This window comes from Thermobia domestica, chromosome 8 (genome assembly GCF_964235325.1).
Source record: "Thermobia domestica chromosome 8, izTheDome1.hap1.1, whole genome shotgun sequence".
Classification (NCBI taxonomy): Eukaryota; Metazoa; Arthropoda; class Insecta; order Zygentoma; family Lepismatidae; genus Thermobia; species Thermobia domestica.
The window spans coordinates 18,329,140-18,356,778 of record NC_137461.1 but is presented as its reverse complement, the minus strand read 5'-3'; the positions used below and the strand labels follow the sequence as shown (position 1 = coordinate 18,356,778).

Here is a 27,639-nt window from a genome sequence, read left to right as displayed (position 1 = left end):
TATAGCTTAAATGTCCTTTTATTCAATTTTACCGTCGAACATGAAGGTTTCCTTCGAAGTTTGTAAGTAATTAAAATAATTTGTCCTTCTTCAATACGTATCCTTAGCGGAAGTGCGTGTTAGATGTTTCACAGATATAGTTTTGTTCAAAAAAATGAAATTAAATCTTTACGTGTCACGTCCTACGCTTATGCCGGTTAGGCTAAAGGAGACGGTGAAGATGAGAAATGAATGTAAATGGTCGAAACGGGAGAAAACCCAAGAGCACGGTGTTTGTCCACCACAAGGTCCACACGGACCGAGCTGGGATCGAACCAGGGACCCCAAGCACCGGAGGTGAACGCTCTACCAAAACATTCTAGTCAACCATCTTTTTCTAAAAGGCCATATTATGGGTAGGAAATTTTGATAATTTGAGATTCTAAATGAAGATTTCAAATAACTTGATTTAATTCCAGCTGTGGGTAAGAGTACAAGGCTTTTTAAACAGGAATGGGTAGCCAGTAGTTTTTAAACAATACTGCACATGAAAGAGCAGTTTCCTTTAGAAATGAATATCCGTACCACAAGTTAAATCATTTGGATGGCATTTAGTATCTCCCCCATATCCATCGATGGCTTCGGAGCCGATACTGCGATTTATTTTAAACAATCTCGTTTATGTGTATACGCACAGTCACCGATGCACCTGCTCCCTACGGACGCACCCTCTCGTTACTGCTCGGGACCCCCTGCTGTACCCCTGCCCTGACTCGGTTAGATAACATTTGTACCTTTTAGTGGGCACCTAGCACAAGTTGGTTCGCTTTTATGCCATACGTTCACACACTATTTATACTCCTCACAATTACAAATAACGAACCGTAATCACTACTAAGTGAGCCAGAGTCACTATCAAGTGACTTGGGGAAGGGGGGGGGGGGCAGAGTAAATAATACCCGATCATTTGTCCATATTGCTTCAATTTAAAGAATTAGAAAGGTAACCATTTTCGTCTGTATGTAATGCATTAAGTATTCATCTACCACAATTGAGGAGTTCGATGCAATAAGGGCGTAAGATTGAAACATGCAGTTGGAGAAAAACAATCTTGAAAATTTCGGTATTAATTCTTTTCTTACATAAAACAATGTAATATGTAGCATTTTATCCCGATATCGAGTTGAAATCTTGACAGGAGGCTAAACAAGCATGGTAATAGCCACGAATGCGTTTGATGCAGAAAGGGCGTAAACTCGCTTACGCCCTTATTACATCAAACCCCTCAATTGATACTTTTCATCGGCTCTTAACTGAACACAAGTATGAAATTTGACAAACCAAGCAGCTTTAGTTATTCATCTACATTGATGAAGTCAAGAAAACGTTCACATCTGTAGCCTATTTTCTACAAGAATTTTGGGACGCATATCGACTAAATTTTAAATATTAAATAAATACAGAAGGGGGCCAATAGTATCTTTTAAAAAATGAGATCAATGGTTAACAAGAATAACAATAAAATTCCGACATAATTATATAAAAGTTATATAAACCACTTACATTTATTTCATTTATACTTTTTTTTTCTTTTTATAAAGGGGGAAAATATCCTCCACAAAATATTCGTAAAATATACATATGTATTTAGTACATAAAATTTAAAACTTCCATGTATATTTTGTACCTTACGTTTTAAAAATAAAAGATAAAAAATTGATACAATAAGTACAAATAACAGAATGTTACAGACCAAGACCTTCACAATAATAATAATAATATTATAAAATAACATAAAACGTTATTATGCAGAGGGAAGCGTGTATTCGTATTATTGAAGCTTTTAGATGCAAATGAACTTGATGAAAAACAGAAAAATTACAACACCAACTTAAAACCAATAAAAACTAGTACAAAATACAAAAAGTTTACTATCAATAATAATTATAATATAATTCTACATATGTATACAACTGATAGTTCTAAAAATACTATGCCAGCTGTATCATTAAGATACTGATTACATTTCTAAACAATGTGCTGAATCTACTGGTACATGGCATTGCTCGATTGTTCCAGTAACGGTACATTTTAATACATAAAAAAAGAAAAGTTTGAAATTTCTTATTTTTAATAAGATTCTATTGTTAGGCGTGTTTACGTAAAAAGCAATAATCTAATGTGTCAATTCCTAATCTTGGCTTCCAGCACCTAAATCCAATCCTGTAATAATTCATCTGCCTGTTCTTCCTTTCCACAGGACTGTCTTGTAAGTACATTTTTTTAAAGTTGTTCTTACAAGCTCTTCTTACTGCTGGACTTTTTTGAAATATTAGGAAGCCTAGATTTGAAAGAACAACTGGAATCCGCCGGAAAAAAAAATCGAAAAAAAAGACGATGAACCATGCGTAGATACCGAAACAACAGCGTAGGGAGATGGTAAATTCGGATAACCAGAATAAAAAGACTTCATCAACAACAGTATATGTATACAAAAGAAACATGGGTGAAGCCAACGCTCGTAAGAAGACATTGACGGATGTACTTTAATCGCAGCCATGCTGTAGTAAAAAGCTCAAGCAAATAAATTGTTCCAGAGTCAGGTTGAGGTCCTCGAAGACGAAATTAAAAACTTAGCAGATAAACTAGAGGGATTACAACCACTTGCAGGAAGAAGTCCAGCAAATGAAAGAACTCACATGTATAGCAAAGAGTCAAAGAAAGGTACGGTAATGCAACAATTGCTTACCCTTGGAATGAAGTTATTCAAAAATGAAATAATTTAGAATCATATGCCGAAATCCCCTTTTACATGATAATAAGAGAAAATATCCAACGTATTACACAATACTAAATAAGCCTAACAAATAAGTGTGAAAATATAAAAAAGTTCCTTTTGTATTTCCACAAGAGAAAATTTATGTTATTTTTTTATTTTAATCTATTGGTCAATATTTACGCAAGTGCATCAAATTAATGATTCATCACAATAACTTCGTATGCTTATGAAGATGTCGTAAGCGTTTTCTTCTTGTAAATATAAAAGTAAAATGCAATTCCTTCACTACTAAGTACCGTCACAATTAAGTAAAAACGAACCGAAATTCTATAAAACAATAAGGCTGAACACCATGTACCTACCCACACACTACATACTACTTTTTCCCCTTTGATAATCTACTGGACTCCTTTCTCCTGTGTAATTAAAGCAAAAAAGTCAGAAAAAAAGATTATGATTCGCTAGGTTCATCGTTTTTATCCTGATCTTTGTCACCATCGTAAAATTCATTCGATGGCTCAATGCGTTTGTCTTCTTCACTTTGATGAACTCTAGTATCAGGATCCAACTCCTCTGAGTTTTCCATATTAAAAGCATAATCTGGTATATCATGCATTTGTACACTAGGGGCATGTTGAATCATTTTTAAATTATCATACACATGTTTTACAATAGTTTCTAAATATTGTTTACTATTACCATTTTCTTGACGAGTTACAACATCCGGATGTAATGTAAAATCAGGGGCAAAATATTCCAAATACTCTGTGTATGGAAGCTCATTACTAATTGCTTCGTCAACTAAAAGTGAAGTTTCGTACGTCCAACACCGTGCGACATTTCTCAATGTGTACCCGCCGCCACCTACAGCCAACAACGGAACATTAAGGTCTCGCACAAACTTCACACACTCACCATGGCCTTTCGTACTTAAACTGAAACAACCCAAACGATCATTCGCAAGAGAATCTGCACCACACTGTAATACAATAGCTGTCGGCTGAAAAAATTCCATTACGTGTTGGATAACAGGTTTGAACACTTGTACATAACTTTGGTCATCGATGCCTTCTTTCAATGGGACATTTACAGAATAATATCGTCCACTTTCTGCACCTATTTCATACATGTCACCAGTACCGGGGAAAAAGTAATTACCGTATTTGTGAAAAGAAACAGTCATAACCCTATCCGTGAGGTAGAATGCTTCTTGTACACCGTCACCATGATGTACATCAATATCAATGTACAAAACCCGAGCATGATATTTTAGAAGTTCCAAAATAGCTATCACAATATCATTCACATAACAAAAACCAGACGCCTCGAATTTCTTTGCATGATGCAGCCCACCCGACCAATTGATTGCAATATCGCAACAGTTATTGTTCAGTTTCATTGCTCCTTCCAATGAAGCACCTGTATACATTGAGCAGAAATCGAACAATCCTTCAAACACTGGACAGTCATCACCAACATTAAAGTGACTCAAATATTTTGTATAGCTCTGCAAATTTTGAGGTGTTACGCGCTGCAAAAAGTCGATATATTCGTCGGAATGAAACCTACACATGTCATGCGCTGAAGCTCTGTACGGTCGATAAATTTGCATTTTTTTGTACAAACCATAATTCAAGACAAGACTATGAATCACAGATAAACGATGAGGTTTCATAGGGTGGCCTGGTCCATAATGAAAATTTCCAACGTCTGGATTATAGAAATACGATACAACTTTTTTTGAGCTCATTTTGGATTAAGTGTTTTGTTCCGGTTTAGCACATTTGGCTTAACAACTATATTGTATTTCATATACACATTTTAGACAAAACTACATCTTGAAGAATATAACACTTCCAGTTTTTCATGGAAACATTAACACATATAAATAAGCAAACCTCTTCCATGTCCTAAAGGAAATATTATGCATATCTAACTCTTTCCACTAAAACTTCGCAAGCTTCGTTCCTGACCTTCCATAACTTGTCTTGGATCGGAAGCGGAACTTTGCAGTGAGAGTAATATTATACATTTATGTGAACTCTTTCTTTACAGAGTACTCTTAATCTTACAAAGAATGATTTCATTCTATACCGTGTTTACAAAATTTAGCAGACAGCAACGCAAAGCAAAAAGCTGCATCGCAAACTAAAACGCATCTTTACGTTGCATTGACACAAATTTATACAGAATGAGATACTGTGATATAGATATAAATATAAATATACTATTCCAGTTAAGGTATCCATAGATGTGTAAAATTTGCAAAAGAAATATTGAATACTGTTTCAAAAGAGGAATGTATAAATAATCAAAATGTATTGGGTTCGATGCTGTTCCAGTTTAGGTGAACATAGATTTGTACAGTAGTGCAAATCTTTCTTCAACATTGGGGGGCACGGGTAAGATCGTCCCCCTAACCACTTTTTCTTTTTCTCTCTTTTAAGCGATGTTGAAAATATTTATGAAGTTGAAAAACAGTGCTGTGGAAGATCAGGGGAGCAGAGTTGTCTTCAGCATTGGGAGGCGAGCAAATTTGAAGCTTATTCTAGGCGGCCATCAATTTCATCAATTTCGGACACAAATAATTACATTTCTCTCCCTCCCCCCAAAACACATTTCAAATCGGATTATTGGGGCGACGGTCCCCCAGCTACAAGATTGGAGGGGACATGTCCCCCTCACCTCCGGGATTTGCGCAAGTGGATCTGTAAAATTCACGGAAGAAATGTGTTATTTTATTTAATAAGACCAATGTTTAAGTATCCAAAATGGTGGAGATTTATCATACGGATCAATACATAAATCCATGGAACATACAGTTTTTTCATTGAATCGACTGTTTACATTTAAAATAATCATTTTTCGGGTGTAATCGTGCATTTCTGAGTGTAGATAACCCGTACGAGAGCTTGTACAAGAAATACGAATCAACATTACTAGGTGGCCATTAAAATGCAAGGGGTGCTATTTAACCGAATCTGAACAGGAGCGCAGCAGAGGGGGAGGGGGACTAGCGCGAAGAGTGAGTGTGTGTCCGTGGGTAACAGTTTTGTAGTGACAAAGAGAATAGCGCAATACATTGTATACAACAAGAAATTCTTACCTTACTTGTTGGGTAATGTGTTACTAAGGATGTTATAGGAAATATGCCGATATGTTTTCGTTACTTGCAGGCTCATGTTCCTATTTACTTACGTTAACTTCACAAGTATGTGGATGCTTTAACGCTCAGACACTTCTATGGTTGCATATCATGAGTAAGCATTCTGACTTCAGATATTTCACGTTACACACTGTGGTTAATAGTTAACGTTTTGCATGAGTCCGTGATTAACAAGTTTGACTTTCATTGATGTACAGTACGTCTACGTAAAGACGCATATATAAACTTGTCCATTAACTAAATTTTACAAATACGTGGATCCGTATTCGGCATCCTCAAAGTATACCGAGACTCTAGTAATACAAAATGCAAAGTGTGCTCTTTAACACGTAATACTTCATAAACTACCCGTGACGAAGAGAAGCATTCTGTGAGGGCAGTGTGCAAGGTGATCATGTGCGTAATGATAGACGTATCGCAAAGCTATGTCACACGTAAGGTATGAGTTTTTATACCATACGAAGTGGCTCGTTTACGTGCATATTAGTTAATATTTTGCTTTTATTATAAATGTTTTGAGAGAGATGAGAGTAAGATAAGTAGTCCCCAAATAGAGAATGTAGAAAAAACAAATATCGCAATTTTTGTAGTCCAATGTCTTTTCATAAAGGATAAAGATGTTGCTAGTGCCAACGCAGAAGATAGACCTACCTGTACGAGGTTATTAAGAGTTTGTTCCAATTGTTATAAATAAAGTTATTATCTACAACACTGGACAGGTTAGATATTAGAAAACTACGGAATGACATTTTGCTAGGATTAGAGAATAGATTCCATGGCTTTCGGCATCTATGGCTATGTTAGGCCGTCACATATAAGGAATGACGCCCCTAGGCGATTACACTGGTAGGGGTTTTGGGGAATAAGAAAGAGACTGAGACCTTTATGGGAGGCACCATCACGACATTTGTCTGGTGTGAATGAGGAAAGTCCAGGAAAACCTCATTCAATGTGCCTGGCGTGGAAAAGCTTTTACATTCTTCAGACCGAGTCTCTCCACCGAGAATCGAATCCGGACCCTAATACTTTATTAAGAGAAACGGTAGTTGAGACAGAAATACGAAGCTATTTAAATTGGATAACATTGAACCAATTCTTATATCAGTATTACTTCATCGTCTATTGAATGTCAGTCGGGGAGTGATTTCATGTTGGGATCTCTAGAACGCCATTGAAGAGAAAATTAAACTTAAACTAGCAGACCAAGGTGTAAAAGTAGTTCGCATTAAAAGTAAAAAATGTTAGGTGAACTTAGTGATGACCGCAAGATCTTGGTCTTGCAGTTTGTACAAGAGTCTTGCACGCAAGACCAAGACCAAGAAAGATCAAGGGGTGCAAGACCAAGACCATACCTACAAGACCAAGACCAAGACCAAGATTCTTTCGCAAGAGTCTTGCACAAATACCGGTACTACTTGATTTTTTTATAGAATGTGAAAAAGGAAGAGGATTGAATTTCTTGACTACACTAAAAATGCCGCTGAAGTGAATGTGTTCTCAGTAGTTTATGCAATCCGTGTGAGTCGATCTGCCGCTGTAGCATATAGTTACAGTATATCGTTTTCTGAATCGGTTGTTTGCGAAACGACCGACAACATAATTCTATTAATTGTTACAAGGTATAAGAACTTCAGTGTCTGATATACTTTGGTCATTCTTTGATTCATTTACGATGGCCCATGATTGGATTTTGGGAAATCATAGAAAGAATAGTTGTATCCATAAGAAGCGGATAAGCGAAGAGTAAACTAAAACATGTTATCGTCACGGTGGCTCAGTGGTAGAGCGTTCACCTTTGGTGGATGGGGTCTCTGATTCGATTCCATCTTGCGTCATGTGAGTTTTTTGGTGGACAAACACTGTGTGCGTATGTTTTCTCGGGGTTTCCGATTTCCTTTTTTCTTCATTCCACCGTTTCATTCATTTCTCATCATCACCGTCTACTTTAGCCCCAGTGCATATTCGTGGGACGTTAAACTAGATATTTCGTTTCATTTCGAAATATATTAGTGGTGTTCTTCCAAGACTAAAGATAAATGTAGTATTGAACATCGGTAATTCCGTACACCATAGGTGCCGACTACAAGGGTATGGCCTTGGCTCCGAGGCTCTTGCATCCGTTGGAAATTTTTTATGTGTGCTTATAAAATGAATATCTAATTAACATTTTCATGACAGACAAAAAGTTAGTGCATGTGACCGCAAGTTTTATTTCATGGCCGGATGCTTATACGTTGAATAATTATTTATCAATATAACTTTTAGCCTTCTTAGGTAAATGGCATATCGAGAATTGAGCGATATAATATTATACAACATTAAATAATCCATATTCACAAGTGAGAGTGATTTTGTGCAGTTATATCAAATAACTTGGAGTTTATTTTGTATTTCTAATATAGGTCAAAAGTATTTATATATTTATAAAAATATTGAGTTTACACAAAAGACATAGGCAGTTGAGTCGTTTTCAGTTTTCACTAAAATTATTCTAAAATATGAAGAGGTTTGATTATAATTATTATTATTTTAATTTTTTTCTCTCTTTTTTGGCCAATATTGCTAAACATATCATCATGATCATCATCATCAGTGCTATTCTGCCATTATTGGAAGGTCGCTGGTTGCAACTGAAAAGCTTCGATGTACGGTGGTCCTTAGCTAGTCTATTCGTCCTAACGTAGCAGTTTTCTATACCTTCCTTCAACTACAGTCTTCTTCGCCCTTCACTCTCTTTCCTTCCCCATACCCTCTAGCACATCCCTCATAATACAGTTCCTTCTCAGCCAATGTCTAATACATAATAATTTACTACATAATTTATACGGTTTACCCAACATTCTTAGGGTCGTCAAGTCTAGGAGGCTTAGGTGGGCGGGTCATGTAACTAGAATGGAAGAAAGTAGAAACGCTTTCAAAGTCTTGACTGGAAGACCAATCGGAAAACGACCATTAGGAAGACCTAGGCGCAGATGGGAGGACAATATTAAGATGGATCTCGCAGAGATTGGAACACAAAGTAGAAACTGGATGCAGTTAGCTAAGGACAGAAGTCAGTGGAGAGCTTTTGTGAACGCGGCATTGAGCCTCCGGATTCCATAGGCCATAGAGTTAGTTAGTTAGTTCTCAGCCAATGTTCTAATCAGTTCCTCTTCTTCTTAATTACTTCTAACATTCTTATTTTCTTCTCTATTGCTACTACTTCTAACACTTTCTCATTCATTTTCCGTTCAACGCAGCTAACTCTCTAGTTTTTTTTTTATCCATGTCCACGTTTCAAAAGCCTCCATTTTTTTCATTGCTTTTGCGTAATGTCCATGTTTCTGCCCCATAGAGTACATATTGGAATCAGTAAATCAAAATTTCAATATTTAATTAGAAGTTTGTTTAATACAAAGATTAGCTAATCGTGGTTGAAAAGAAAAAAATCTAACGCCTTTAGAGTGTAAAATAATTTTGCAATTCGTGTTATTTGAGTAACCTGTGCCGTCTTGATTTTCTTTCATGTGTTTCAGGGGTAGTCTCCCCAGTTGGGTAACTAGTGGATATTGGATCTGTTAAAAATATATATATATATATATATATATATATATATATATATATATATATATATATATATATATATATATATATATATATGAAAAGATTATGAAATATTGTGATTTATTTTATAAGTAGTGAAGCGTGGGCACCCGTTGAAAAAAATAAAAGTCATCGGCTATATTGTACACTATCATCATACTTACACGAAGGTAAACTACAGGCAGTGCTGCAGTCCTAAAATTTTCAGAGGGTATACGCTATTCCTGATGACAGTCCTTGCTTAAATCACACCATTAGTAATATAAATGGGTGTGGATATGGAGAAGAAACCAACTCGCTCCAAGAAGGGACACACACACACACACACACACACACACACACACACACACACACACACACACACACATACATACATATACACACACACACACACACAAATCGCGCCCGATGTTCCAGAAGTAAGAAAATTGTGCCCAAATTTGACTCTTTAAAATGATTATGTTTTGTTTGCCGCGGTATTGTTCTCTCTGATTTATCTTATATCATAATCGTGAAGATTTATACAAAATTGACTCATAAACTGAGGGTTGCCATCAGGGATGTAATGGGGCGTATACGGGAGTATACGGCGTATACCCACCTAAAATTTTTATAGTCCACCGTATATTCACCTTAAATTTACGAAAGAATGAGTATATATTGGAGTGAGTATACGCCAAGTAGTCTTGCGTATACGCTATACGTTTGAAAACGATCGAGTGTATACCTATCAAAATTCTAGCATTACACCACTGGTTGCCATGCATATGACTATATTATAATAATCAGATCTATTATATTTATAAACAGAATACATACAATGCAAACGGTCCCAAACACAGTTACTGCTTGTATTTGGTAACCATAGTTTTGAGTATCCATTAGGCATTTCTCTCCAAAGGTATTTTAGGAGAATTTTAGTTTATTCTCAAAATTGAAATTATATCTGAATGTTCCATTTCGTATCCTCGACCGTTTGGCAATAGACAGTACTCTATCGCGTATTAATTTATGTTTTAATGAGTTTCTATAGGCTAATTCTATTGAGATACACGCGGTGACTCAGTGGTAGAACGTTTACCTCTAGTGCACTGGGGCCCCGGTTCGATCCCTGCTAGCTCCAAGTGGACTTCATGATGGACAAACACCGTTTGCGTAGGTTTTCTCAGGGTTCTCCCGCTTCCTCCCACTTCATTCATTCCCCCATTGCCTTCGTTTCTTACCATCACCGCCTCCATTAGCCTAACTGGCATAATTGTGGTACGTAAAACAAAGATTTCATTTCATTTTTTTTGAATATATTAAATCCAGTTCTTTAGTCGCGTAGCATAACAAGAACAGAACCTTATGTAACAGGAGGATATATTAAGAACTTCAATTATATATATTAGACCTATATATCAATTTTATCAATGAGAAAATACAATTATATCAATTTACTAAGTTATTGTGATATTAATGGTGTTTGTATTCATTTGTTTGGACCTTACTGTTGTCTTTCAGAAGCAAGTCTAATGAAATCTCTCTCGTTCCTAAGGCGAGAACACTTACATGTTCGCACTTGATCCAGGGGATCACAAACAGAGCTACCTGGCAACCCTTTCTTTTTTATTCAGATGCGTGTGAATCTTCAAGATAATGAGGTCTGATAAGATCGGAATGCAAATATTGTGGAAAAATAGTGGCAAACTACACGAAAACCGAGTCGTGGCAAACAACACACCACCTTTCTTTTTTTTAATTAATAGGTTCTGTATTGCTCAAAGTCACGTATTACCATTGGTGTGATGTTAAAAATATTCATACCTTAATTTAAAAATGTCTACCAAGCTTGGTTCTCTTCAGCAGCCATCCACCTTCACAACGCTTGGATATCCTGTCACAACAAAAATACTCCATTTTGCATCGATCTATCCAGCTGATCCTAAAGCTAAAAATTTTGTGTTTTCATTCCTTCCTGTGTAATAACATCCAAATAATAGTAGCTAGTAACAACAGTAACAACGAAAACCTTCGACAAAATAGAAGACTTGACACTAACCTTGATAAAGTCTTCTCCGGAAGCTACCTGCCTGTGACCACCGGTTACTATTTGTTATCAAAATAGTCTCCATCCTCTTATGTATTGATCAACGGTAATATTATCTCTCTGCGACCTACGGTTCCCAAGATATGGCTCCTTAAATCTCCCGAAACCGGCAAGTTTTTGGCCAATATTTCGTGAACTGCAAGAGTGACGCGAAAAATTCCATGACTTTCTCAGATAGTTTTTGATGCTCTGTCACAGCGTTGAGTAAGTTACTTGTAAAAATGTAACGCGTTACAAGTTACTTTACTTTCTCTTAAAATGTAACGCGTTACTAACGCGTTACTTGCCCCCCAAAAAGTAACTGTTACTTTACTTCGAAATAACGCGTTACTTTTAGATCCGAAACTTTGAGTATGTGAAAAATCTTATTACTTCAATTTTCCGTACACTATTACTACCGCCATTATTATTATTATTATTATTATTATTATTATTATTATTATTATTATTATTATTATTATTATTATTATTATTATTATTATTATTATTATTATTATTGCACGTTCTGAATTGCTTTATGTAAATACAAGGACAAATTTTTACTTGACAGCTATATGAATATTTTCATATAATGTAACATTGACTAAAATGCCATACTGCGTTACTCATAGGGATGGGCTACGGTGATGAGACGTACTGATTTTCGCAGTACAGTACTGTTTTTCAAAGAGCTGTACTGCGTGTTGCGAAGACGCCTAGAAATCGAGAAATATCCTTCTTCTTTTAAATGTCCTGCGAAATGTCCAGAATTAATTTATTTGCAATATCTTAATGTTTCATTCTTTATTCACAATATTTTGAATCAAAGGCACTCTTTTCCTTAATGATAAACCGTTGTGTTTTTACACTCCTCAAAAGACTAGGGATGGAGAACAATCAACAAACCGTTTTTTTTTTTTTTTTTTTTTTTTTTTTTTTTTTTTTTTTACAATACATCGCTTTTACTGAGAAGGGCTTGTTGAGATATCGGTAAGGTAGGAAAAGTTTATTTTTCAACTTATGTTAGTGATGATCAAGTTAAGTACCTGTAGAAGTCCCCTTGTGCCGGTCTAAATTTTCTCTCATTTCTTAAAATAATATCACTTCGAAAATCATTTTTTTTTAAGCCCAACACGAAGTTTCACTGTACGTTCATAAAAATAAACCATTTTGTCATTCATCAAAGCATTTGGAGTTGTGTTGAATTCCTGGAATACTTTAGTTCAGTGCTTCTTCTTCTTCTTTTTTTTAAATGACTAATTTAAGGTTAACATTAAATGAAATAAGGATATGCGTATTGCCGACGCAGTAAACTATCATATACTATTATACTTGTGTCCTACTTTTCGTTTGTTAGAATCTGATCACCCTAGGATGGGCACGAGCGAGTTTTCTTTGAAACTCGATTCGACTAGAAAGACATCTTTGAGCTCGACTCGAGAACTCGTCTCGAAAAATTTCCTCCAACTCGACTCGAATTCGGGTCGAGTTTCAAGTGGAATCGAGCCAAATCTGGTGTGTAGTTTCGAGTACTCTCTTCCAGTATCTTGCATAGACAATATAGGTTATCAATGATACTACTACTACTACTACTACTACTACTACAACTTTTATTATTATTATTATTATTATTATTATTATTATTATTATTATTATTATTATTATTATTAATAATAATAATAATAATAATAATAATAATAATAATAATAATAATAATAATAATAATAATAATAATAATAATAATAATAATAATAACACTGTGTATAAACATGAAAGCTAGGCGGTTTGTATTTGAATACTAAAAAGCTAGTTGATTGCCAACCTCGGTAGTCGTGAAGTCTAGGAGTCAAGGACATTGTTCACGAGCTTCTGAATTTGGGTTGAGGGTCTATGTTGAGTATTAGAGCTCGAGCCAAACATTGTTAAAAGTTATAGGACACTGACTAAATATCTTCAAAACTGCTCGGCCCGGGTTTAGAATTGTAAACGACTTGAGCAGCTCGGCTCACAGCTCATTCACTATCGACCCGAACCGAGAAGTGAGCCGAGTCAACAGCTCACCCAACCGAGTCGGCTAGAGCTTTCGGCCCAGATGAGCCGAACCGAGCAAATGGCTCATCCAAACCAAGCCAGCTCGAGCCGATTGTTCACCCCAAGCGAGCTGGCTCGAGCCATCGGCTCAGTTGAGCCGAGCCGAACAGAGCTTGTTGTAAAAAATCTCTTGTGGTCTCGAGATTGAGACGAGAAGAGATGCGAGCAGTGTCCCCTCTCGTGAGCAACACTAAAAGTATTCCATATTACTGCTTAGTTTACATTTTTCATGGCTTTCGCTTTCTAGTGTAATCAGGCCATGATTTCAAAACGAGCGAACCATTTATCAAACTCAACTCGACACGAAACTTGACACCAAAAACAGTGAATCGGCTCGGAACTAGACTCGACAATATTACCTTCGACTCAACTCAAAACTCGACTTGAATTCGAGTCGAGTTTTAGCTCGACTCTTGCTAATTAATATGCGTTAGAAAAAAATGATTGCTAATTACTCTTTTGCTAAACTAATTATATAATAATAATAATAATAATGTTGTTATGCAATATTGAAAATACAGAATATTGAGAAACACTACACTACAACTAATAAAATGAGAACACATTAACTGAAGGTGAATCAAAACTTGCCAGTAATTCTAAAATAGATACATGCTTTTAAAAGCTAGTTGTTCCAAACTCTATAATCCACGGGACTCTAAGATACGCAAACTGATCTGAAAGAACTCCAATATTACATACCATCAACAAACTATTTTCTAGCAATGAAGTAGCCTGCTCATCAGAACACAGTTTATTCATATTAACCCCTTACTCTATATCGTTAATTATGGCACCCTATTTGTTGATAAAATTTCCTGCCGGGACACCACTTTACTTTTCAATTCTGTCCACCATCATCTTCAGCTTTTAAGAAGAAGTATCCTTCAAATGTTCGAACGGTAAAATCAGGGGCGTCATTTCAGACTTCGCTTGAGGGGGGCAAGAGCACCACCGATATAAGACTTTCACGTTTTGTACTAGTATATTAGTAGACAATTTATTAAAGCATATGTATTCCTCAAACTCTTGGAAGGGCAATTGCCCCTCCTTCCCCCCTTCCTAAATGATACCCCTGGGTAAAATATTTTCGTTCTCCGTCTTTATAAAAACAACACCAATCAAAGTAAAATAGACTAACGGCACAATTGCACTTATAGTTCATTCACTGAATGGATTGGAGCTGTCAAAATCTATGACAAAACCTTCCAGGTGCTTGCAATCAGTACACGTGGTTTCCCTGAGGCTGTCCTCATCTTCCAAAAACAGCAAGTGGTACTATGATCTTATCTGACCTCATCTTTGAGTGCCGGTGACTGACTGTCGGTCAGTGATATCGTTCATGCTCCATTGCTCCATTCCGAGAAATTCACTTACAGGAAAGAAACGTTTGTTTCCGAAAAATAATATACATATATTGTAGTTACTGATCCGAAATGTAACGCGAAAAAAGTAACGCAAACTAGGTACATTACTTAAAAATTAGTAACGCGTAACGCGTTACCGTTACAGTTACTTTGGAAAAAATGTAATGCGTTAATAGGAAACGTTACTTAAAAGTAACGCGTTACTTGCGTTACGTTACTTCCCAAGACTGATTGTCATACTATATGAGCATACTTATCCTCGCTTCGCACATGTTTGTTGTGAAATATTTCTGCGCGGGCCCATCGACTTCGGCCAGCTCTGAACGAAATAGATAGAAATCTTGCTTATAGTGGCATTTGACAGAGGGTGGTGACTGTTTATTGCAATTGCTTTACTTTATAGAATTATTTCAGGATATATTTCACGTTTTTTTTTTTATATATAAGCGTGAAACAATACATTGCAACATTTGTTACTCCAAACACAGGATGGGGGCGCGGTGGCTCAGTGGTAGAGCGTTCACCTCCGATGCTTGGGGTCCCTGGTTCGATCCCAGCTCGCACCGTGTGGACTTTGTGGTGCAGAAACACCGTGCTTGTGGGATTTCTCGGGGTTCTCCGTTTCCTTCCACTTTCTTCATTCCAATATTTCACTCATCTCTTATTATCACCGTCTCCTTTAGCCTAACCGGCATATTCGTGGGACGTAAAACTTAAAGATTTCATTTCATTTCATTTTCCAAACACAAGAAACCATGGATCCGGCTGCCTTGACTGTTCCGACTTCCCGCCGAAGCATAAAGTACTCATTGCTGTCAAGGTTTACCTTTTGCATTCTCTGGACTCAGTTTTAATTCAGAGCGTATCTGATAAATCTGATGGGGAAATGACTGGAGAGTGCGCCCTGTAAGGAATCACTTGCGCACCAATTGCACATTGCAGAAATATGCATTTTAGGATGGCGTACGTGTACTGTTACAGGTTGTCTTTCCATGGTTCCTCGTGTTCGAGATAATGCTATTGCAATATAGTTTTTCTACGCTTTCTGATGCCACTAGTTCTGACACTTCCTTGCAGGTCCACATGACCTTTTTGATTTTGTTGCGAGGAATCATCTTTTACTGTTTGTAGGTATAATTTATTAACACCTTCTATATATCGGCGATTGTAAAAATTTCCTGTAAAGGGGACACGTTTTACGTCAGTTTGAAAAAATGAAATAAAATCTTTAAGTTTTACGTCCCACAGTTATGCCGGTTAGGCTAAAGGAGACGGTGATGATGAGAGATGAGTGAAATGAAGAAAGTGGGAGGAAACGGGAGAACCCCGAGAAAACCCACGAGCACGGTGCTTGTCCACCACAAAGTCCCACGGCGCGAGCTGGGATCGAACCAGGGACCCCAAGCACCGGAGGTGAACACTCTACCACTGAGCCACTGCGCCCCCACTACGTCAGTTTGAAGAACTCATATCGAAAACTATAGACTTTTCACGTAAACTTACAGAAAATGACTTAGTATTGTTACCAATAGTGGCAAGAGCGACTGGCAGCAATGCCGTATTATCGCGCCGCCACTTTATATACCTCGTATAAGATAAATTCCTCGTCTTCATGAAAATTATGATGTCATGCTAACTTTTCATACACAAATAACCGTATTATAGTAATGCTACTATCTTTACAAACTCACAGAAATTATGATTATAGCATGAAGGATTAAAATTTGTTTGTAAATGGTTGAGAGATTATTTTTCAATGCTACTTTGTACTGTAGCATTCACTTAAAAAAGAAGTAAGACTATTCTGCTAATTTTCAATGCTACTTTGTACTGTAGCATTCACTTCAAAAAGCAGTAAGACTATTCTGCTAATTTTGAGTTTAACGTCGCGTTCAGCAGCAAGGCTATGTGAGACGTGGACCTACTGATTAACGTGGACTCCGAATCACTTGAGCTTCCGCCGGAAATCGAACCCGGGTCTCCCGAGCCAAAGGTACGTACGCTAACCGCTTTTTTAAAACTTCCTGACTTATTTTCTACTTTCACCACTTTTCAGGACTACTAGACTCTTCAGGGACACGAACACAGAAACATTGAGGACAGTTAAAATTCCACCCTTGGTCTTCAGAGGGATTCGAACCCCCAATGGGTTTCAGCACACGATTGTCAGCATAACGCTTCAGACCGCTCGGCTACACCCACCGGCTTTAGCCACAAAGGAGCTTACTGCTAATTTTATACCATATAACAAACAGAATATAGACTTTGATTTTAGTATGCTTTATTCAGCTGGTATTCTAAATACAGTTTGCTACAATGAAAGAATAAACTTTTTGCACAGTATTTGGAACTAATTTTGTTTAATGTTTGACATCGCACAGTACAATTGTCCACGTTGAACAAAATTTATCCCTCTTGAAATGTTTTATTAATTACGCACCAAATTCTTAGACATTTTCTTACAAATTCTAGAGAAAGACAAAGGCAGGTAGATTTAATTAGATAGGATACGTTATATTTAATGTGTAATTAATATACACAGACACATTTGAATTAAACATTAATGACTAAAATCAAAGGAGTATATTTATAAATAAAGATAATAAGTAAAAAAAAATACCGCTTAATAAAGTTTAATTGCTTATTTGGCATCTTAACTGTGTTTTATGTTAGCATATTTTTTAACTTTACATATTACATGCACTTAGAAATAGTTATAGATATTAGGAAATATCGAAACATCATACATGGGCATGGGTGTACTTCGATTTTTATTTTCATAACTAATAGTATTAGCTAGAGCCTGCCTATCTCAGGTATGGCCACAGAAAATATGTGCAACATACTTCGGCCCCACTCACGCCACCCTCTAACGGGGGAAACTCTTCCCTTGCTTAAAAAAAAGAAGTGAATGGCCTCAGCTACGTTGCCAATTTATCATTCAGTCGTTTGGTCTTGGCGAGTGAAGATCGTAGGCTACTTAGACTGGCTAATAAGACAGAGCACAGCGAAGTCCGTGAAATAATTCATTGTGACAACGTTTCCGCATCCAAAAATTGAAAGATCTCGACCGCAGCAACTTTTCCCTCCTCTTTCGAGGGAGGTACAGGAAAACACACATCGACAGTAGCGCCAATAGGGGCACAGTTCAAATAGAAAGGATGTAGTAATATTAAACACCTACAGAGATTTCACTAAATATACTAATTATTCCTATTACATCACTTGGGGATTGAAAGTAGACACGAGAACAAGCGAAAATGTTTATTACACCGAAGTTGAAAGCTGCGTCTTTTCCGAGTTATGAGCCCCGGAAAATGCAGAAAATTGAACTTTGAACAAAGACCAATAGTGTTAGAAGAAGTGGTATAGTGAATTTCAGAGGAAACCATATTTGTACTTTCGAAAAAAGCCATATTCAAGATATTCGAGAAATTACGTAAGATTTTAATAAACCTTGCCCCATTCGATTCATAATTATCTATGAGACCTTGACTTAATTTGTGAAATTACGTATCTCCTTTCCCCATACCCTTGAACTTGGTATTTCCTGATAACACAGGTATGGTTTCCTCTAAAATCAAGGTGACCAGAACTTTTACTTTCAGAAACGGGACGCATAAGAATCGGCGACGAGGGGGGGGACTTCCACAATGCATTTTGGGACTCAGCAGTGTTTTCAATTTACAAAATACACAAGTAAGAATGATAACACAGCGTTTCTAATTTAAGTACTACCCAAAAATACATTTAACTACTTCAACACTCAGAGTTACTACTCAATTCCTACTTGAACCACAGAACACTTAATTCTCATTTGAATATTCAGAAGTTCTAGGCACGGCTGAACCTTCCCAATGAGTGTTGGTACGGAAGAGTGGAGAATTAGCATTGGCCATTTATATTTTGAATAATAATTACGGGACACCTGGGTCATGTTTCCTTAAAAACGGGACATTTAGGCGTCCCGTTTGAGAATCAGAAAAAAAACGGGACAACGGTTGAAAATAAGGGACTGTTCCGGCTAAAACGGGACGTCTGGTCACCTTGTCTTAAATTTACCACACCGCTTCTTCTAACACTATTAGTATTTGCACTATTAAGGTTCAAAGTTCAATTTTCTGCATTTTCCAGTGCTTATAACTCGGAAAAGACGCAGCTTTCAACTTCGGTGTAATAAACTTTTTCGCTTGTTTTCGTGTCTACTTTGAACCTCCAAGTGCCGTAATAGGAATTACGAAACACTCTATATTGGTAAATTCTAGCGAAAGACAAAGGCATGTAGATTTAATTACATAGGATACGTTAATATAATAAGCTAGTTTCTTGACACAATAAGATATCGAAATACATTATTTAGAAGGAATGTTATTAATGTTTTGAAGTGAATACTGTGTAACGGATAAATTCTTTAACAGCAGGGACAGTTGGCCCTATAATAGTAAATTGTAAGCTAGCCAATTGCCTAATTGGATTTGCCGCTTTGCCGAACAAGTGCTAGCTTATTCAATTGGCATCGTATCTCCTTCGAATCAAGTAACATTCAGATTGAGAATGCAAAGTCGGAACTGTTGAATAAAAGTCGGCAAGTTGTTGGTTGCCAATCATACACTTTATTTAGATTGCGTTAGACCAATGCATTTTTGAACGAATTCCCAACTATGCCGACTATGAGCCTACGCAGGGCCAACCAGTATACTGCTAGGGTGGTTGTATATTTATTACAGTATACGTGACTTTCGTAATCCTAATTTTAAATCTATTTTCACACTCCAATCTCTATTCCTTTCTTTATATTCCGGCTCTCCGTCGTGAAGAACAGAGCAAGGAGTTCGATATTTTGCTCCTGCTTTACTAGATAAATGGATCAACCTAAGAATGTTCGACAAATGGATTCAACCATCCCTGTGGATTCGACAGTTAGGCAACAGTTTGATGGATGTTAGGCTTCATTACGTTACTATTAGAACTGTTGCAACTGATAGAACAGCACGATGTTTGAAACAGATCTTAAGTAAATCTAATTCTAATTTGTTATAACGAATTTTTAAGTTAATATCTTGACATTTTATGCTTATAAGAAACTAGCAGAATTTATTCATTTTGGACATAAAGGGCACCAAAGCTCTCACCAATAACTTAGAGTCCCCGAAAATCTTGAATTCTACACTAATATCGGTCATTTTCAATTATTTTTACGGCACCATTTCCCTTTAGGAATACTAATGGTGCTGAATTTGGGTTTAAACTGTATCAAAAGTGTTACTGTTTGTCTCCTCGATCCTGAAAACTATGGATTGGACATTAATACCGGTCATATTCATGTATCTCCTCCTGTCCTCCCTTAAGTTGCATAGTCAAAGTGAAATGATTTAAACCATTCCAGGCCCGAATCCATCTATGCGACAAATTTGATCGAGATCGGTGGGGTGGTTCAAGAGTTATTAACTTTTATTTATTATTACATATCTCCTCCTTCCCCGAGGTTGTACTATAAAAGTGAAATGATAAAAATCCATCCCAGGCCCGAACCTCATCTATGTTGAAAATTTGATTGAGATCTCTTGGATGGTTCAAGGGTTATTAAATCACAAACATAGCAACTTTCACTTTTATATATGCAGATATATAAGCTACTCTTTCCCTGAAGATAAATGAAAATATTCTTATGTACCCAATTGGCGAACCAAGCATTTTAAAAGTAAACTACATTCTCTTTAAAGGTTTTAGCCTACTTCTGTTTTTGAAGAGAAATGTTCAAAACGTCTTTTTATTTTATATATATATACGACGTTTTGATCGTGTGATTCTTATTTTTCGACTTCTAAGTTTTCTTAAGTTAAATCTTGTAATATGGTACCATCTCAGACCAAAGTAGCTCACGACAAAAATTAGCTCAGTTGAATAATATTAAATGGTGTCCTAAGCGAACTAAAGCTTTGAATGTGTTTACAGTATACGAGGCAAACGTATCTTACAAGTTTGGAATGGCTAGAGTGTGTGACACCATATCTTGGAATGGGGTAACGGTGGTAGAACCATATCTACTATTGTGCACTATCATCATTGTGGCCATTTTGAAGTGTTCCATCTTGGATACAGATGTCCAAAATTTTTAATAGGAAGGGGGCAAGTGACATATCGTTTTGGTGTACTTGTTCACCACAAATATACATCTGATGATATTTCCATCTTATCTCAAAGCATTTAACAGTTATTAGCTACATAATATATTTCATTAGCTTAGAATTATCTTTTCAAACTTACGAGGAACATTTGCCTCATATTGTGTAATGTAAATGTATTCAAAACTTGAGTTCGCTTATGCCAATTGTAGTGTGCCTAAACTTCATCACCGCCTAATTCTTTTTGAAAGTTGAGAGAGTAAAAATTCTGCAAAAAGCTGTTCTGAAGTGTTATTTTATCGTTAGACTCTATTTTATATTGCTATAACATATTACAACTTATCAAAGCAGGAAAGTTGTACTCCTCCACTTCCGCGGGATCGATTATTTCACTTCTACAGTCACATTTCGATATACGATTTTGAGGTTATAATACAGGCAGATATAAAAGTGGATCTGAAAAGGTAGGGGGACGCAAGACGGCACGCCATCCCCCATGCCTATCTTTGCCCATTGTATTTATTATTATTATTATTATTATTATTATTATTATTATTATTATTATTATTATTATTATTATTATTATTTTTAGAAAGTGGAGGACGCCACATATATTTTCTGAAAGTTAGAGGATGACGCCCCTCCTCGTTCCTCTCACTTTTACTCCCGAATACAGAGGAAAAACATGTCCCCAGTAACAGCGTTATATAGAGCTTCCCCTGTATATGGAAACCATTTAGTTTACAAGATTGCAAAATGAGACAGCACAGCTTACAGAAATAATATTTTAACAGATTGTATTAGAAATATACCACATTACTTATCTTTTTACAATATTTTAAATATATACGCCCTAATGACATCACATCGAGACACTAAAATTCTTTTCACTTCATGCTTATTTGATCCATGCTTATTTGATTCAATCTGGTATATCTACGGGTATTGCGTTTATTTTATTTATTTATTTATTTATTTTTACAAAAGCTATATAAGACGCATATTTTTCACGCTTGACCCTAGCAATAGAAACTAAATACACGCTTCTGATTGGTTGCGTGGGGTCAAGATGGAACAAAACGAGCCATGCGGGGCTTGTAATCGGTTCCTCCTCCTCCTCCTCCTCCTCCTCCTCCTACTACTACTACAACTACTACTACTACTTATACTACGGATTCGTATAGCAAAACTGCACGCGTAACGTAAGTAAATCACTTTTTTAACATTATTTTCATCTTATTTTAATGAAAAAAGTGTTATGAAAATTTAAAAAAATAAAAAAAAACTTTCCTTGTGCTGGGTTTGAACCCACGCAAAATATCGATTATGATTACTAGCCTGTTGCGCTAACATGCTCGGCTACGAGAATCGATAGCAGACAATCTTTGATTTCTGCTTATATGTATGCTACATGGCAAGAAACGGAAAACTTCAACCAATCAGAACAGTGTATTTAGCTCCTATGACTAGGGTTGAGCGTGATTATAAAATATGCACAAGATACAGATAAACTACCGATATCTATAGGAAGACGGTACCACATCTAGTTTCTGTTTCTTCTTTTTCTTCTTCTTCTTACGAATGCACTGTTCTAGGGGATCGCCAGTGTAGCCAGCTGGACAGCTACATACTGGTATTCGCCTTCGAATAGTACACTTAGCATCGATTCCACATGCTCCCTGACAAGGGTCTATGCATGCTCCTAACATACACATTTGATCTTCTGGGCAGTCCGTTTCCAACTGACAATTGAGTCTAATACAACCTATACGAGGATCGCCTGTGAATCCAGGAAGACAATTACACATTGGAACATTATTGGCGTTGACTGTGCACTGCGTGTTGTTACCACATGGAGAGATAATGCATGAATTAGGACTTTGTCGTGCTGCGTCAGGTGGAATTTGGTTTGTCATCAGAGATTGCGGCTGGAGAGGAACTTGAGGACCTATAAACATAAATGAAAATAAAAATTGAAATATAACAAAATTGTACTGGGCACTCATAGCAAAATGGCGACATTTTATAATTTCTATTTTATACTTTATTCAGGTGTAGCCTCGCGACATTGGGAAGGGCACCTTTAAAATGTGATGTTGCTATCATCTCTTTAGAGCTCTCTCCATTTTTACACGAAAGCGAGTGGTTTTCAATCGTATTCTTTCATAGTAGCCTACTAGATTGATTGTGCTAGAGGTATGAGATTCCATCATACTTCGCTGGCCGTTTCCTCGAATAATCTGACAATAATGTGAATTTTTCTTTGTAAATTAGTCAAAGACAACTTACACACCATCATTATTAGTTACCCTCTTCAGGAGATGAGGTACCAAGAGTGTATACATTGAAACAGAAGAATTAATTGCAGTGGTGGCGCTACAGGGGGCGAGGAGGGACGACCACCACCCCCAATATTTTTTCTCGCCCCTGATTTGCCCTCCATTTTTATATGTACAACCGGTGAATAATAATAATAATAATAATAATAATAATAATAATATGTACAACCGATAATAATAATATTCAAAGCAAAACAAGTGTGTTTGCCTCGCCTTCCCTTTTACCCCTAATATTATGAGTCTAGCGCCGCTACTGTTAATTGGGTCTCAAACTTATACCTACACAGTATAAAAATGAGGTGTTGAAATAACATAAAATGACTACCACTTTAACATGTTACTTCTATGCTGATTCAACACAAACGATTTTTTGTCCCTCGTCCCGTTTAAAGGGTTGTGCCCTTTCTTCGGGTAAGTGTTGTAATGTAGATCAATGGAAATGTAGGTGGTCTAAGGGATTGTCATGTTTATTTCTTTATTCATCATATTAATATTAAACATACAGAGATTGAAATGATTCCAAGAAAAAATTAACAAATCTAAATAAATATATAACGCAAGCAGTAATAGGTTAATGGCTAGAAATAAACATTGATAGTTATTACATAAACACAAACAATGGAAGGAGCACCACGATTTTTTTGTTCGTCTCCCGTTTAAAGGGTTGTGCCTTTTCTTCGGGTAACACCAACGACATCGCCTTCCAACCATATCAGAAATAACGAGTTACTGGCTATGAGAATTTGCATTTGCTTTTATTGTTTGGTATAAGCAAAGCTTTACGCAGTATATTTGGTATTTATACCACGTAAAGAATATCGTTCTATATTTTCTGTAATCAGTCACAATAATAATTTTGTAAACCTTGAATTGTCTCAAATTGTTACATGAAGAGCAGTGCTGCCATCTGTTTTCCATATCTGTTATTCTTGTCTTAGCACGTAAGAACAGAAGATAGCAGAACTGCTACTTGTGTAACTGTTGTGAGACAATCCACAGGTTTACAAAACTATTATTGTGACCGATTACAGAAAACATAGAACTTTATTCGTTCTTGGTATAAATGCCAAATATACTGCGCAAAGCTTTGCTTATACCAAACAATAAAAGCCAATGCAAATTTTCACAGCCAGTTACTAGTTATTTGTGATATGGTCGGAAGGCAATGTCCTTGGTTTAAAACAACACATAAGTAACACGCTAAAGTGGTAGTCATTTTGTGTTATTTCAACACCTCATTTTTTGCTGTGTATCCCTTCGTGATGGCACAGGCTACACTCGAAAGTGCATAAAGTGTAAGGTGATATACAAAAATGACCATAACAGCACTTCAAGATTTTTTTAAAAAAATACATGGTATTTAGAACAACGATAAATAGAACCATAAGATCTTCTCTTATGTTCACTGTTGCCACAATCAGGTAGTTTAAAAAGTATTGGGTCTTTTACGTGTTAATCTCCCGAACTTAATGTATATTAGTCACAGCCGGTCACGCCTAGCGTCATTTGATAGCTAACAATTGAAGCTTGTAAATGAGTCAATCCATTCTAAGTGATCAAGCATGTGCCGCTCGACCACCTCCAAAAAATCTCATTTTTTTCATGAATGATTATAATATATCAGGGTACTTCAAAACCACAATTAATTATTTTTTTAAAACATCTCGTAGCGACGCAGCTTCTGCCGCCATTTTGCGTTTTCTCGACTTCGGGCGTTTACGTTGTTTTGAATATCGGTTTTGAATCTAATTAATTGTGGTTTTTGAAGTACCCTGGTATAGTAAAAACATTCATGAAAAAAATATATATTTTTGAAAAGGTTGAGCGGCAATTTTTCTTTTTTTCTCGATCACTTGGCATGGACTGACCCAAATGTAAATGTTGGAATTCTTATAGTCAAATGTAAGGTATTGTAGCGTGAAGATGAGAGAACTTTCCACAAAATTGCAATATTTTGCAATTCTATTTTGTTAAAGGCATAAATGCTACACAGGCCCGTGATGGAATTTGTGCTGTTTATGGGTAAGACGCGTTATCAAAAGCAACAGTCAAAAGATGGTCCAGTTGCTTTCGTTGTGGAAATCTCGATGCCCAAGATGCTCCTCGTTAGGATTAATCACAGAAAAAAATGGATAATTTTGTAACAGAAGTCAAGCAAGACCGCCATGTAAGCAGATATGGCATTGCCAATGGCGTAAACATCCATTACCAAACAGAGAAGACATTTGGGAAATCTGGCTACGAAAAGAAGTTGGGACATTCCATGTGAAATCAACCAATGAAATGATAAAATCTGATCTGACGATCTTACAAGTAAGGGACCATATGGTTGTCGCGCAAATAAGATGCAGACATACGCCATCTGATTGAGCATGAAAAGATATGGAGAACACAGAAATTTAAGGTGCTAAGAGCCATAGGGAGCGGAGCGAGGAAAGAGGAAACATTGAATGTCGGCAAAATTGAAGAAAGTCAGGAATGACGGGAAAAGTTAATTTCGTGCAAACAGGGAAAGAAAGTCAACCAAAAGAACGAAACTAAACATAACAAGGGCATCAAGGACGAAGAAAGTACATAATCAGGGTTGCCATCCGGACCGCAGTGTTGCCAGCGCTGCATAACATTGATATGGAAGATATAGCACAGTATAGCAATTCATGCACAAGGAAAAATATTAGTAACACAAAAGACAATTGAAAAGACTCTGTACACGTGCGTAAAAAGGTTTAACGTAGTCGTGAGTGAATATTACACCCGCGTGAATACAAATGGAGGAAAATAGAGAACAGTACGCACCATTTGTAGTTTAATTGCAGTTGACGTGAAGATCACGAATGAATGCGTGGTCAACACACAAACATTTCTCGCGGTGAGCACAGCGGATGAAAGCAAGCTGGCCACACGCGTCTCTGCAGCATTCCTCTGTGAGTCCTTTTTCAAAGCAATATGCGGAAGGTGTTTCAAACTGTCCAGGATGTTCATTGGAGTAGGCACATTTGAAAAACGCAAAGCGTATCATCTTTTGGAATCGCCTAGAGGAAAACTGGTAATGAACAAATGACTGAAGGCGGAGAAAGTTCTCACGTTGCCACACATTAATACTGCAGAACACTAACGTACCTGAACTTCACCATATTTTTGAATGGACGAAAGAAGAACACATCAGCAGGTTGTATAAGGTCTGTACATTTCGGAGGAATCAGCTTTTTGTAGAACTGAACACCGTCAGGAACTGTCATGTTGTAAAGAGTGTCATCCTTGTTTGGAGTCCAGGAGTCAAGCAAAAGCAAAACACGATCCTTACCCTGAAGATCAGGCCACAAAACTTCTTCCAGGAAGATTTGCAAATCCCGTTTGGTCATATTCGCTGATCTGCTTGCATATGCTTTCACATTGGGGAATTTAGCGACCATGCGCGCTGGAAAGTTACCACTAGGTTCCGAAACAATGTACCGTCCATTCCAATCACCGGCATAATCATATAGGAATGCGTCGTTGCGGTAACTGAACCTACGGCACCAAAGATTGGGTTGCTTCCTTTAATGGCAAGGGTTCTGCCTGCATGCAACCCTTTAGCAAATCTCGACTGATCTGTATTAAGGACCTGCTCTGGTGTCAACTTGTGCTCTACAATGGAAGACTCGATCTCGTTAACAAAGTCTGTGGCGGATGCTTGAACTGCAGCAGTATCAACGGCGACTCGTGTACTAACTTCATGTCTATATTTGTCCTCCCTCATGTACATTATTCACTCATGACTATCGTTAAACCTTTTTACGCACGTGTACAGAATCTTTCCAATTGCCTTTTGTGTTACTAATATTTTTCCTTGTGCATGAATAGCTATACTGTGCTATATCTTCCATATCAATGTTATGCAGCGTTGGCAACACTGCGGTCCGGATGGCAACCCTGATTATGATCTTTCTTCGTCCTTGATGCCCTTGTTATATTTAGTTTCGTTCTTTTGGTTGACTTTCTTTCCCTGTTTGCACGAAATTAACTTTTCCCGTCATTCCTGACTTTCTTCAATTTTGCCGACATTCAATGTTTCCTCTTTCCTCGCTCCGCTCCCTATGGCTCTTAGCACCTTAAATTTCTGTGTTCTCCATATCTTTTCATGCTCAATCAGATGGCGTATGT

The 27,639-nt window shown here is 36.8% G+C and overlaps 2 protein-coding genes across 2 annotated transcripts in view; both read right to left on the bottom strand.

Annotated features, from left to right (window-relative positions):
* Window positions 1–1,514: 1,514 nt before the first annotated feature.
* HDAC3 (histone deacetylase 3) lies at window positions 1,515–4,771 on the bottom strand. The gene has a single exon (XM_081768166.1). It carries the CDS (start codon window positions 4,506–4,508, stop codon window positions 3,210–3,212), a length of 1,299 nt encoding a protein of 432 aa, XP_081624292.1. The 5' UTR covers window positions 4,509–4,771; the 3' UTR covers window positions 1,515–3,209.
* A 17,081-nt stretch (window positions 4,772–21,852) lies between these two features.
* LOC145691576 (uncharacterized) overlaps window positions 21,853–27,639 on the bottom strand; it is a 78,360-nt gene continuing 72,573 nt past the window's right edge. The window contains exon 6 of the mRNA XM_081766985.1: window positions 21,853–23,105. Coding sequence (XP_081623111.1) covers window positions 22,669–23,105 — 437 coding nt within the window. The 3' untranslated portion in view covers window positions 21,853–22,668. The remainder of the gene's footprint in view (window positions 23,106–27,639) is intronic.